The sequence below is a fragment of the Cyprinus carpio genome, chromosome B1 (genome assembly GCF_018340385.1).
Source record: "Cyprinus carpio isolate SPL01 chromosome B1, ASM1834038v1, whole genome shotgun sequence".
Taxonomy (NCBI): domain Eukaryota; kingdom Metazoa; phylum Chordata; class Actinopteri; order Cypriniformes; family Cyprinidae; genus Cyprinus; species Cyprinus carpio.
This window is the reverse complement of record NC_056597.1, coordinates 15,973,982-15,989,312: the sequence shown is the minus strand read 5'-3', so window position 1 is coordinate 15,989,312 and position 15,331 is coordinate 15,973,982. Positions and strand designations below refer to the sequence as shown.

Sequence of the window (15,331 nt, the reverse complement as noted above, 5' to 3'; positions counted from 1 at the left end):
TCCACAATCCTAAGACCACACATAAGCACACAGGCCAAAAAGAGGTTTCATGAGCCTGTCGTGTGTTATCAAACACACGCTAACTCTACAAAGAGGTATTGTAGTTTTCAGTTCTTACACAAGTTATTGTAGTTCCCAGTTTTCAACCCATCACTGCCTAAATCACACACACTTACACAAAACCACTAAATCCTCTAATTTCTTCTTGCCATTTCTGCAGACAAACCACAGAGTCTTAATTTTTGAGTAGGTTCATGACTCCGCTGATACAGGCTGCCCATGCTTTGTAAATGTGTATAGCCAGCATGTGCAGCAGATGCTGTTAAACAAGGACAAATCAACTGGGTAAATAAAGTTCTGTGACCTCTTGCTTGCTAGCTAGTACACCTGAACATCCAAGTAAGGCCATTCACACAAACAGAAAGAAACTTTAGGACAATGAAAGAAGATAACAAATGCAGGCAAAGTTTCTAAGAAGCAGATGTGACTATTTTGACATTTTCTCAAGAAAATGAGTGTTACTTTTCTTATTGCTTTTCAAATGTACATGCTAAATTTTCGTTCCTACACTGTCAAAGGTAAAAGTGCAATTTCTACCTGATCTGACACATAAAATTCCTTTAATTTCTGTAAATGCATATAGTCATTTTGACTGAGATTTTTATATATATATATATATATATATATATATATATATATATATATATATATATATATATATATATATATATATATCAGTTAATTTGCAGTGATAGAATATGCATTTGATTGGCTGTTCTACATATTAAAATAATGTATACTGTAGGTACAGTTCAGAACAGCCCATCCCAAAGCCTCTTTGATATTCAGGTCGCTAGATATGCCTTAAATTATTCATTCTATGCAATATAATGGTAGTAATAACACATCTCTCCAAACAACATGATTTGTGGTATAATTAATGGCCATAACAAAGGATGAGTTATGCACCACTGTTTAAAACTTTAGCATAATTAAAAAAATATATAGATATAATTCAAAAGAGCAGTGCTCACCACGGTGAAGTTCATGACCTTTAGAATCCATATGGTCAAGGCTAGGTTGACGATCATGGTGACAAGGAGGAGTAGGATGAAGAAATAGAGACAGCGCTTTCGCCAGCCATAAATCCCCACCGGGTACACAGTAGCACATCCCGGCCTTTGGAGGGGGTTTGGCTGAGATGCCAGGATATACTGCTCCTGAGTCATCTAGTGAGAAAGAACAGAAATAGAGACAGAATTTGTTTCACATTTTTTTTAATTTTCACAAGCTTTTCTTCTTTAGTGCAGTAGTGATGCATCATCTATATATCTATTCTAAAAAATGGATAAAATTAATAAATTACATTTTAAAACATTAAAAAAAACAGTTGTATTAAATTGTAATGATCCCAAAATTCTAATGGGAAACATTAAATCAAAATGAAATCAATTGTGAGAAAAGTCTTTGTGTGTGTGTGTGTGTGTGTGTGTGTGTGTGTGTGTGTGTGTGTGTGTGTGATGCATAGCTGTTGCTTACATGTAGTGTCTTATATAGAGGCTTTATTACGATATGAATGCTGCCTCAGAAAACAGCTGCCTATGTACGTGATACACAACAAGGCAGCTTGCTACAGTAGGTTTTACAACAAAGCTAGAAAGTGAAAAATAGTACTGGACGAGGAAATACGTGGGATGGGGATGGGGGTGGAGTGGTGATTTTATTTTCTTTTATTAGATAAGTTTGTTATTTATGTCTTCCCTTTGCTTTTTAATTCACAGTCTCTCAGCATGCATCAGCTCAACTAAAGACCTCAAGCACATCCGCTGCGATAACCCACCAACCTCTCCGTAACCTCAAAACTCCCTTTAGCTAGCTCTCCAGCTCAACAAAACTTATACTCCCTCCAAACACTCTTCAACAGCTCTCAAATCTTCTCCACACTATTCACTCTTAAATATAAATGCTCCAATTAAAGCAAAAAGGGTTTTACAGCCTGATGTCAAAAAATAACCTTTTTGGTCAATTCAACAAAGTACTTTTTATTTTGTAGTTCTTCAGAAAACAAGTGCTACAGAGGTAATTTTTTGATGTTAGAACACTTACTCCTATCTCAGTTGTGCAGAGACAACTGTGTACAGACCGTTCGCAGGTTGACTTCCAGAACAATATAAACACTTTAACTTATTTAAAACATTGTTCTGTTTGTTCGAGCATGTTCAACTCTTTTGGCGCAACCAATGCAGTGCAGTTTGTGGATGAGACTACCTCTTTGACTGAACAAATAGAAGAATGGAAGAAGTTGTACAGCATTGTAGTACTAGTGAGCACCTTCCCAGCTGGGGGAAAAAAATACAGCCTTTTCTGGTGTTTGCTGGTCTCCAAGTCTGGCCAAATTGGTCTAACTAGTCCCCCGACCTGAAGAAACTCCAAAGACTTCAACTCAAGCTGCAAAGAACACTGAAGAAATCGGACTGCAAAATTTGGATAATAATAATAATAATTATTATTATTATTATTATTATTATTATTATTATTATTATTTAACTCTAAAAACACACATTTGAAAATTGCACTAAATCATATTGCACTTTTGGTTTTATTTGGATTAGTCGGGCCCTAGAGTGTCCCTCAACCTCTTCTAAAGCTCTTCTTCAAGCTCTTCAGCACTGAAAAAACCTCTAAACCTGCCTTAGCAATAGCCCTTTCACTTACACACTGGTAACAATGACCTTTGCTGCTCCTGTTGTGGGGAGGAGTGAGTATGTGCACATTTTCTTGATATTGGTGGCATGCAATGCGAAGAAAGTGGGTTTTAGTTGGTGCGGAGGAGTGTAGTTAATAGTCAGTTTCCACCAGTTTCACCACATGGGTGAAAGAGATCATTCTTTTTCTCTAGCCTCAAGTTCTCATCTGCTATAAATATCGAGCGTGATGGAGAGGGAAATATTGGATAGTTTTCACTGCATTTTTTTTTATCTTTCAGTCTCCCACGCATTCTTTAGAGATACCGTTTTAGCCCATCTTTGTTTCCGCCATCCTCCTGGTATCGTCGTTATATCTCTCATTCCCAGTGTCTTCATATGTCCTCCCTTTTATACCACTTGGTGCGGTTCAGTACCCGATTTACTCCGCCCCTGACCATCCCTCTCTATCCTTCCCTGTCTTGCTTGTGCTTTCTCTCTTTGTCTCTCCAGTTCCAATGCATTTCTAAAATTGATCTGACAGTGGAGTGATCCATCAAATGCATGTGCAGCCAGGCTGGACAAGAACGGCACCCTGCCTACAGCCTAACAATATTAACACGCTCACCAACTACTCACTCACTCAGATTACATCTGCTTGTTCCAGCAGAAAGAGAGAGAGACAAAAGAGTTGGGGGGGGGGGGGCAACAGAGCTATACACAGATATTAGTGTAGGGCAGGTAAATAACAAAAGCAGAGACTAAAGAGAAGGGTAAACCACTTGTCAAGTCTACAAGCTTGCCTAAATCCTAATTTCGCATCTATCATCATTAATTTTTATTCTTTTCAGTAACTGAAATTATTTATGTATTTAGTTGTTCATTTATTTGTTTGTCCATACATTCGTTCATTCCATTTTTGCATTTTAAGCCTACTAAAACAAAACTTTAACTAAAATCAACATGAAAGCAGACTGTATATATATATATATATATATATATATATACACACACACAAAATATTAACGAAAGCTATAATGTCATCTCATTGAGACTACAATAATTCTGACATACAGAACTAAACATTGACCATCATTAATTATGCTTTGCAATGCACAAGCAGCTCATAAATCCAGATTATTTAAATGTATACAATATTACGTTTGTTATGGCATATTGATTTGAACATTTGTCTTAAGGCTTCATTGATTGTAACTGTTCAATTGTTTCTCTCAAATTTTCTTTTTTGAGGCAGAAAATTGGCCCTGTCTTCATATACCTCTGCCCAAAATTTTGGTGAAAAATGAAAACAATAGACTGTCCAATGTGTCATGATTGCTTTTTTCTTCCTAAAAGGAACTATGAGTCATACGAAGCTGATTCAAACACACACACACACACACAAATCTTGTAAGGAGGTACAGTAGCCTATTACCCTCTCTTTTAAACCTTGCTATCCCAGAAATACACCAGCAGATTGCGCTAACCTGCTCTGCTAATGATGTTTTACTACACTAGACAATATCTAGTCACAGTCTGAAAAGACTTCAGATTCTAGACAGTCCTAGTTTGGAGTTTGAGGAAACAAAGATTGAATACAGCAATTTTTGCAGTAGAGTACTGAAGCATTTTTTATTTTCCTCCTTACCAGTTTTCAGCAATTCATTCAGCTCCAGCTACTCCATCTATACTTTGTCTTCTTGATTATTTTAGCCGTAAATATGATATGCATATTGGTTTTACAAACGTTGTTAAGAGTTTAGGAAATGTAAGATTTAAAGCCCATTCACACCAATGATGATAACTATAATACAATAATATAATAATCGCTCCACAGTCCACACCACAGCAATAACATTAACATCTGAGAAATTATAATAATGGAATCACTTTCAGAATGATTTTCCAATGGATGGACAATAAAAACATTGACATCCAGTCAGAATCCACTCGACTAAAGAGCTTGAACATTTAAAGTGGCAGACAACATAAATGAAGTGTGTTTATATTAACCAGAACATTATCGTCTGTTGCTATAGATGCTAATATAGTTATCGTTATGGGTATCACTATAGTTATCATTTTTGGTGTGAAAGGGTCTTTAAAATTTGTTCACAATATCAAAATATTGGTGCACATTCACAGGCAAAATTGTCTCTTGTCAAAAGACGCAGAAGTCCCTTTCTATCTAAGCAGTTGTTGGTAAACGCGACAAATCGGCATAACTTACTTAAACCCATTGGAAAACTTATGCAGGGAAATTTCTCCCTCATGAAAAATAATAATAACTTAATGGATGCCTTTTACATGTAGAATGACTTGATTGCGCTAGCGAAAATTCATCAAACAATGGTAAATGTATCTGCACCTTAATGTTGTAAAATATCCATGACTGAAACTGAAAATATCCATGACTCAAAATCTAACTCACAATTATGATGTCATTCGCATACTAAATTTGTAAATGGTTACTATCACATGTAACCTTGCAACACATACTAAAAAAAGGTTTCTCATTAATGGTCAGCAAGTTCTTAATTCAACTCACACTCTGAAAGTACAAGAATTCAGACTGTACTAGTTTTGACTAGAGCATGGTTTGTACAACCAATGTATTAATGTTTTTTTTCTTGTTGTTTGTTTGTTTCCTTTCATTTCCTCTTTAATTAAATGAAATTAACTATCATTTAAAACATGGTGATTTCAGCCAATCATCTGTAATGTTGACATTGTCAAGTTTCATGATAAAGGTTAATATGTTTAATGTGAGTGTTACATGCTGTTCTGTTTTTGATCAATTATTTTTAAGTACTTTCAGCCTCTTCAGTTAATTGTTGCAAAAAAGTGTGTGTGCGTGCGTGTGTGTGTGTGTGTGCGCGATTGTGTGTGTGTGTGTGCGATTGTGTGTGTGCGTGTGTGTGTGTGCGATTGTGTGTGTGTAAAAGAGAGAGAGAGAGAGAGAGAGAGAGAGAGAGAGACTGAGGGAAGCAGCAGGAAAGAAGAATCCACTTAGCAAACAGACACGAAAATATCACATCGTCTTCCGCCTTTTCACTGAATCAATACCAGCACAAATATTACTTCAATTTTACGCGACGACATTGTGGTACCCAGGCGCTAATGCTAAGCAGTATTAACAAATCAATACATCATTTAAAAAGGTCATATCAGTCAGGGATGTAATTTAATGCCAGGCAGCAGACAGCACAGATTTGCAGCTAATTAAATGTTGCCATCTCTGTACAAGCTCTCTGGCTTTTCAAAGGTGAATCAAGGCAGAGGTATCGACAGTTCTAGCTCTGCATAAACAGAGGCGACAGTCTTTCTGAAGTAAAGCCCCTCTGTTGTTAATCTGCTCCCATTACTTCACGTTCAGCTCTTTTTGAGGTTCCCTCAAGGGTATCTCCATAGCAAGCTCAATCTTAATCAACATCTTACACTTTTAATTAGTGCCTTCTACTAGAACTGAATGCCAGTGCCAAGACTTCGAGTCTAACGCGGTTTGTCAAGCTTCAAAGACACACGTTCGGTCGTGTCGTGCTATCACTCCAGTCTCAAATGTTGTGTATTAGATTAGAAAGCTTGGACTAGGCGAGGAAAATGGAGCAGGTGTCCTGTGCAATCCAGGCGAAATTATGACATCTTTCAAGGCGTACGTTACACGAGTGAGCGCAGCGCAGTTAAAACATTAGCCGCCTGAATGCTCAAAGCTTTCTGAAACGATCCCTCGTCATCCAAGTAGGAGTTTGAGGATGGATCTGAAAGCTCAGTGTGTTTGTGGCACACGTCACATGAAATCACAGCAAGGAAAACACTAAATCATCTGCTAGGAAAACATACATTAGAAAGACTGATGGTGTGATTTTCTCTTCATTTTTGCTTCAGTGTGAGATTTTAGGGAGCATCTGGATAAAAACATGGCAGTGCTTTTTGGTGAAATTTCACAGAGAATGCGTAAACACTTACATTGTCTGTCTGTTGTCTTGTTTGAGCAGAAACTGAAAATTACTTAAAACAACTTGCATTTACTCAATAGCATTTATTTGCCAATAGACTGCTGCAGAGTCGCTGTATTTTTTAGGACAACCCGAAGTTAGCATGGCCCTTGTTTCCGCGACAAAATAAAATAAACTCAATAAAAGTTTATAATACTTAAATGACACAAATTAACACAAGGTTTTATGAATTCCGAAGCCTAAATACAATGGCCAGAAGTAAAGCAGTTGCAAACAAACTACAGTACAACACAGTTGCACAGTTGACCACTAAACTTCTGACAAAATCGACAAGTTTGAAAGTTTGTGTTAGAATAGCATGAGCACAACAAGGCTTAAAAGCAGACTAGTGAGTAGATCAGTCGTCCTGATATGCAGAATTGGTTTTAAGGTCTAATGTCCCAAACCTCTGTAGTCCTATTTGTTTGTTGTTAATAGCCGCTTCTAAGCAATGGCTTTGCTTTAAAAAAGTATTAAAAAAGGGTATTTCTTATATATTTTAACATGATATACTAATGTATTTTATTTTGTAGAATAAAGTGTGAAAACATTTTGAGCTCGTGTTCCACAAACCTTGTTTCAGGCATTTATCAAATAAATAAATAAGATTAAAAATTTTAAATAAACAATTGACCTTGGGTTGATAAAACCAGAAGTGCAAATATGCTAACTGTTTTTGACAAAGCAAACTGAATGAAATCACATCACAATTAAAACCAATAGGAAACTCCCAACCAAACAAAACTATATGAACATGAACCACATGCATTTTGAGCTGAAAATTGGATTGCTGGATTACTTCAGAGGATGTCTCATTTAAGAACAGTAACCGTTATAAAATTGTCTCTTTCCTCATGAGGTGTACATTACTGTAATTTCTTTCTTTCTTTACAATGTAATGGGTACTTTGCTTCAATGATGTAAGCAAACATGGCCAAAAATCATCATCAGTGGATTGCCCCTGTTGGTCAGGAGCATGTCTTCCAGAGCTTAATTGTGTGCTGTGAGTTGATACTGTTTTGTTTTGAACTATTATTTGCTTTATAATTTTATTGCATTTTGCACCTGTAGGTAACCATATTTAGATATCTTTGATGAGCTAAATGAGCTAAAAGTGCTAATTATTTTTTGTAAGGAAAAAAACAAACAATTAAACATGGTGGGTGGATGACGCAAGTTCAGTTTCCTGCAAGGATTCACATTTCAGAGCTGCCAGGACATCTCCTGTGAGGTAAGAAAGAACAAAATGCATTGGGCAAGTATGTTACATGGTCTCTCACCATACGCAGGAGGCTTCCAACAAATACCTGAACATCCTGGCACTCAAGAGGGGATACAACATCCCCCAATTGTCCCGCCTGTTTTTTGCAGCACAGCCAAAGCGTACAAAGAGAGTCCAACTTAACTAGGGGAAAATTCACAAGTACTCCACCTGGCTTTTGCTACATGCAGCCGTGCATCGAGCCTGAAGGCCGGAGTTTTCCCTGTGTGACCCAGTATGACAAGCCAAAATTGGAGTTTTCTGGCAGAAGCACCCTGATGTTTAAACAGTGGGTTTCTCATCCCTGTAGCCACCCACCCTCACACGCTGTTTTATTTGTGCACTCGACGCCATGTGTGTTGACAAGGAGCCAGATATTGTCTTCTGTTCTCTCTTCACTACCTGGGGAAGCTAATTAGGCTTCTATTTTAGAGGCTGCTAAGGGACAGGGACCACAGGCTGGAAAAAAAAGAGAATGCTAATGCAAAATACGCAAGCACAGCATTGTGTGACACCTTAGAAGAGTAATAAAAAAAAGCCTACATATGGGCCCAGATTGAACTACAAGGACTTTTAAGTGATCAGATTGTCGCAACTTTGTTAGCTGGCATTCCGCTACTGCTACATCACCCAGGTCAGCCGACTCGTTTGCAGGCTCTGTTTGTGACGTTATCTGTGACGGAGTAAGTCTTAGTAACTGCCTGAAATGCCTAGTGCTGACGAGCCTCACCCCCTTGCCAGCTTGTCAATCAAATATCCTGCCGGTTGACACATGATAGATCTCCACTCTGTTTTTCCAAGCTATGGGAGAAGCTTGGTGGCATTCACTTAAATCCAAAGCCCCATAACAGAAGTAAACATTACATGCTCTAGCAGAGGCCACCTGCCACAGCTGTGAATTGTTTCAGGTTCGCATACCTAGCTATATCCAAACACATAATTGTTCTGTATGCATCTTTGCTGCACAACAAAAACAGCCCCAGGCGCTTTTCTTTTTGAACTAAACCACATGTGTGAATAGCTCAAACTAACATTAAAGGTTTAATTGCTTAAAAGCAAATCTGTGTTGTAGTATGAGCCCAAACTAAAGATATGCATTAACTTAGTATGTCAAACTCTTCTGAAGCATCAAAACAGCGTAAAGTTCACGCATCTCTAACCATGATGCTTTCTAAAAGGTCTTCGCTTCACCGATGCACTGTATGCTACAGTTTGACCTTATTCGGAACAGGGTAGCTGAAAGGGGTCTGGTCTAATGCGGGGACACGCTGTCAAAACAAGGAACCTCAGGAGGCAAAACAGAAAAGGCCTTCATGCCTTCATGCAGTATTAATGAGACTAAGTTGATTTCCAGCAGTGGTGACTGGTGCTTCTCAAGAGTGGGGAAGCACAGATGTCACTTATCAATGGAAAAATGTGTACTAGGATCTATTTTGCAATAGTAATGTAGCTGGAACAATACTTCACAAATTATTACTAAATTATCAGGGGACAAGATTATAAATGCTAAATGAATCCTGAATTTTAAATAACATACTAGATGAAATTGCAACAAACATCAGAGATGAACTGATTTTAATTCATTCCCAATGGATAATCATAGTATGACCCCCCCCCCCCACCCCCCATATAAAGAAGACAAATAGATAAAGTAGAATTAAAATAGAATAGAATAGAAACTGCTAGAGTTAGAAGGTCAAATAAAGATTAAGCAGATTTGTTTTTAGTCGCTTCTTGAAGATGGCTAAGGACTCAGCTGCTGGGATTGAGTTGGGCAGGTCATTCCACCAGGAGGGAACAGTTAATGAAAAAGTCTGTGAAAGTGATTTTGTGCCTCTTTGGTTCACTTGCAGAACGCAAGCTTCTAAAGGGCACATAACTCTGAAGTAGTGCATTAAGGTAAAGTGGTGGCTTCATAGGCAAACATTAATGCCTTGAATTTTATGCAGGCAGCTATTGGTAGCCAGTGCAAATTGATGAACAGAGGTATGACATGCGTTCTTTTCAGCTCAATAAAGATTAATCTTCCCGCGGCATTTTGGATTAATTGTAGAGGTTTTATGAAGTGGCTGGAAGATCTGCCAAGAGAGCATTGCAATATATATATATATATATGTATATATATATATATATATATACACACACACAGATGGTAGACAACCAAAATGGGTAATACCGCCGCGCGTAGTCAAGTGTTAAAATCCTTCGCGAAACTACCACAAGGTGGCGCAAAGGGACGGATTGCGAACTGAATGTAATTGTAAAATGAGATAAAAGGAGGAGGTAAAACAATAACATTATGATATAACATTGTACCATCTTTAAAAAACCATTAAAAAATGTACAGTGAGTTAATTTCAAAATGTAGGATAGTCTTAGGCTACAGTCTACTCATCAAAAATTAAAAGAAGACCTTTACACAAAGGATATGCTTGCTATTGTTATTAAACAGTCATTAAATATAAGGCCTATATATACGGATAAAAAGCTAAATGTTTTCATTTCGGTTCATTCTTGGTTTAAAAAAAAAATCCTTCAGGTTCCATTTGCAGATAGAAATGAGAACGGTCCAGCATTTAGCAATAATTATGATTCATTCTGTTATTATTCTTGATTTTTCAAACTGCTAACACTTTGCATTTTTGAATTATGCCTTTACTGTGTGACCAAAAATTTTGTATTTTCTGTTTCAGCTGTTTGATCGCGCTGGTGCCTCGCGCACATTCATTGGAAACAGTAGCCGTTCACATTGCCATTCGGCGCGAGCAGCGGTCCACTTTGGCATATTTTTGTTAATTATGATTTTTTATTTTTTTTCCCGTCGATACTGAAAACACGCGTGAACTACAAAGCCTATTTTTTCCTAATGAATAATAGTTAAGCTTGAAATAGGCAACATCACGAATATGGAAACGTTTGGATTTCTCCCGAATGAGAGCCCAACCTTACCTTATGGTTCGCTTTATATTATTATTATTCATTTATTTTTTTTTTGTTTGTTTATAGCTAAGCCTATATTATTATATACTGCAATTTTATTTATCCATTAGAATTATATATTTGTAATTATTGTTCTGTTCTGATAAATTTGTTAAATTTAAAGGATTTGTTGTTAAGTGAAGAGAACTAAAAATATCCTGTTTGCACATTATAACATTATTAGGCCAGCCGTTATTATTTCTGAATGTAATAAAATGCAACTTATACATGACTTATATATTCTTATATATATACTTATATATTTTTTCCTCTCACAAACTTAATTTATTTTTTAGCCTGTTTTAAAAAATAAATAAATAAATAAATAAATAAAATAACATGCAGCAGACGAAAATAGGTGATTAATCGGTTAAAATTTGTTACTGTGGGGTAATTACAATTTTTATATACTTAGGAACAGAGTCTGGGCCTAATCTAGGCTATCCAGGTTTTTTTTTTTTTTTTTTTTTTTTTTTTTTTCCATTGCATCTGAAAATGACTTTGTGCAGCACATTCACGCTCAACCTGCCTCGCGCGTTGCTCAGCTGTGGACGATTTTAAAAATGTTTGAAATAAAGGTTGCTGTCCCCATTTTATACAGGAATTGTTCATTTAAAAAAAAAAATCGAATTATATTGTTAGTTCTAATTATATTGTTAACACAAGTTAATTTAGGCTATTTAACATGCACTGTGACATTTTACCCTTTTTAACTTATAAACTCTTTGAGATTTTAAAGTCAGTTTAATAGTATTGAAGTTCAAGTTTTTTTAAAAAAAAGGTTTTAAATGCTTAAATTATTTCTATGAATTAATAATATGTTATCAGGTTTTAATTGCTTAAATTATTTCTATGAACTAATAATATGTTATCATGTTTATTGTTGTAGAAAATAAGTGTTTATTCTTTAAGAAAATAAGGGAAAAAATAAGGGACGATCCAAATATTATTCATATTTGTTTTGCTTCACCTATTTATGTAAGCTACAATTATTCTAAAAAAAAATAAAAATAAAAATAAAAATAAAAAAACATAATGTAATTAAAAGTGCCATCGGCCTGAGTAAATTTGACCATTATAGAATTGTGACTTTAAAGGTTAGTGATTTAGGAGGTGAAAATACTGTGAAATTACAAATGTTATGGGATTTTAATTGTGTATTTAATGAAGGGCTATGAAACGTTAGCCCAGTGGTTCTCAACCTTTTTTTCCAGCGGGCCGCACTATGGTGCAAGTGCAAGTCTCGCGGCCGCACGCATATCATTTACATATTACGTTATCAATACAAACCAACCTGATTTATAATATTATAGCCTAAATATTATGATATTTAATAGATAACATTAACTGAAATAAATTAATAATTCTACTCCCCAATAAATAAAACCACCTGATGCTGTCGGGAGCTGACCAATTTTGTGAAATTCGGCTCGAAAGGAGTAACAGCACAATGAAGTTGCGATTGTAAGATGCAGTCTGTAAGACGCGCACGGGAGCATGACTTGACACGCGGCATTGCAGAAAATGTGCGTTCACAAATGTACCCTATGTTGATCCAAATATGGAGAGCGGTTTCGTGTTTTGTAATGTGGGGTTGTATAAAGTGTTGTTTTGCAAATTTTCTGTAATTAAGGATGATTGCTGCGTAGTATGGGTGTTTCTATTTGCCTGAACTTCTTCGAGTGAGTTACGGCGCAAACCGAAAATCCAGCACTCTCCTTCACTGCTGATACTGTGACTATTCTTGTTTGTATGTGTTCATTTGCTGGAATTTCCACACTTCTTTTTACTCCCTTAAAAACTAATTTGTCAATTCTGATGCTCAATTTTACCGAACTAATGGCTGTTGATGACTATTTGAATTGAATTCTGCCAAAGTGCGCGCTTGTATGTGTTCATAAAATGCGGAATGTAGGTCTGCTCATGTCTGAAAATAATATATGAAAAAAAAAATTGTTTACATATAAACATTAGGCTATAGCTTATATTTTTTAGTACATTTTTAAATGAATGTAAAAACTAAAATGAATTGTAAAACTGAAAGTTATTTTTTTTAATTGTGTTCAGCATGGTGGGCCGCATTTGAATTCGTGACGGGCCGCGGGTTGAGAACCGCTGCGTTAGCCAATAAAGCATTTTTTAAACAATGGCACTTAAAGTTTTGAACTAAAATATTATTTCAACCATATAGCCTGTGAATAAACAAAATGCATACTTTTCAATGAAAGAACACTGAGAGTTTGCTTCTGGTGTTTGGATTTGTACTTCAATAATGAGCTCCAAGTTTAGGAATAGCCAACACGGTTTTTTTTTTTTTTTTTTTTTCTTTCTCTCTCACTCTCTCTCTCTCTCTCTCTCTCTCTCTCTCTCTCTCTCTCTCTCTCTCTCTCTCTCTCTCTCTCTCTCTCTCTCTCTCTTTAACTCTCTGTTTAATTAACAGCATTAACTTACAATGAAACATCTTCCTTCAGGTAGACTGAATGTTTTCCTGTCTTGCTAAATGTTGGACTCATGATCAGTAAGTTGTATTCGCTCAAACTGATTTAGTTAAATCAAAATTTGCGGACTTTGAAGCTGGGCGCAGTTAGCGCGAGTCACGCGCGCTGTGAAGCGGGAGCAGCTGATGGAGGACTCCGCTTGGTCTTAAAGCCTTCCGCAAACGCTACGTTCACAAATAACAATGATTTTCGTAAAATAATGATTAATTATCAATTGATAATTTGTTATTATTATGGTCTTGTGAAAACAATAATATGGGCTGCGGGAAAATAATGAATAAAAAGAGTAAGGCTGCTGTGAGTGCAGGCATGTTCAAACACAGTAACATGAGAACACACCGTTCCTCACAGCCAAAAAACAGACCGAATTCAGTTCAGCTGGAGGGGGTTGGGGTAGTTATGTATAGCTTGTGGGGGTCGAGATAAAGGTGTGAATCTCTTGTTCTTTCATATGGAGAGTGTCTTATGAGGGTATCAAACTTGCAGAACAGGTTTAGATAGGACTCGTCATTTTGGTTTTAGGGCAACTTTGAAGAAAGGTTTTGATCCACTTCAAATGTTGACTAATGTATAGCAATATAGTTTATTAGTTATTATAACTTCAGAGGAAGTTGCCTTAACTCAATAAAATAAATAAATAAATTCGCAAACGACATCCAGACCAGTCCAGACATCAGTATGATCCGTCTATGATGTTTTATAGGCTTTTTTAGATTTGGGAATACACATGCGTTACAGAAATGACAAAAAAACTTTTTGGAGACATTATTATTATTATTAATTAATTATTTTTTTTTTTTTTACAATGCACAAAGCAACAATATCTGCAGAGAAGGGTTGGCCATTCTCAAAAAAAAATATCAATTTTATTTAAATTTTCGTTTTTGTGTTTCAGAGGAAAAATCAGTGTTAAGGCATCTCTCCATTACAGACCGTTCTGAAAGAAGAATTTATGCAAACGCGTATAAAATGCTTTAAGAACTTTAACAGAGATGTCTAGAGGCTATTTAATAGGTCTGCCTCCCATGTAAGATTTTTCTAGTTACTAGTCGTTCATTTGTCATTATTCAACTAATCGCAGGATTATATTACATTTACATATATAATCCATAATGAGCCTTAATATATTTATCGCTCAAGAACATGCATTAAGTTTGCCCCAAAGCACAGGCAGAAGTAGCCCAATAATTGTAAAAAAAGGAGACATTTTAATTATTTATTAATAAACAAATGTTTTCTTGTCGGCTGCAAGATGAAATTCACAGTGCTGCCCTTTCTCCAGATGAATGCGCCTTTAAAGAGACATACAACCTTCACAGATTACATAATGCTTTAGTTCTGAATTGATTCGTTTAAAAGACATTTCAAGCTTTCTGTAGATATATTTCTCATGTATGTGAGACACCACAATTTTAAGTTAATTCATTATCAGGAAAAAATTCAAGTGATCTAGAGGGCGCCTCCCTGTCCTGCATGCGCATTAATAATTTTCGCACAAACACTTAAATATGAATAGTTATTCACATTTTGCATATGCATTACAACGTAAATTATTTTTTACATGCAATTATCCAAAATAAAACCAAACAAGATTTGTAGTGAAGATAAAACAAATAAGAATAAATGCTGCGCATGCACTCAGCATCACTTGCGCCGCGCAAATCTTGCACGCAGACATTTTACACACCTGCATTTAAATGCGGCTGCATTTTTATTTTTATTTTTACTTAAATTCTATGTAAGCAAGTAACGGCGGCTCCCTTTAAAATCACTGAAGTTGTCAATTAATGAGGCTCTTTTTTTTTTTACATTATTTGCAGTTTGGTGATTATAATGAGAGAACTTGAGTTTAATCGTGAGGACGTTTTTATTAATCCGTCCATTCTTTAGAATTTCAATGATTTAGCTAAATAG

General features: G+C 36.0%; 1 protein-coding gene across 1 annotated transcript in view; it reads right to left on the bottom strand.

Annotated features, from left to right (window-relative positions):
- LOC109069888 (zeta-sarcoglycan) overlaps positions 1-15,331 on the bottom strand; it is a 248,417-nt gene that overhangs the window by 97,129 nt on the left and 135,957 nt on the right. Inside the window, 1 exon segment of the mRNA XM_042716726.1 lies at positions 1,035-1,229. Coding sequence (XP_042572660.1) covers positions 1,035-1,229 — 195 coding nt within the window.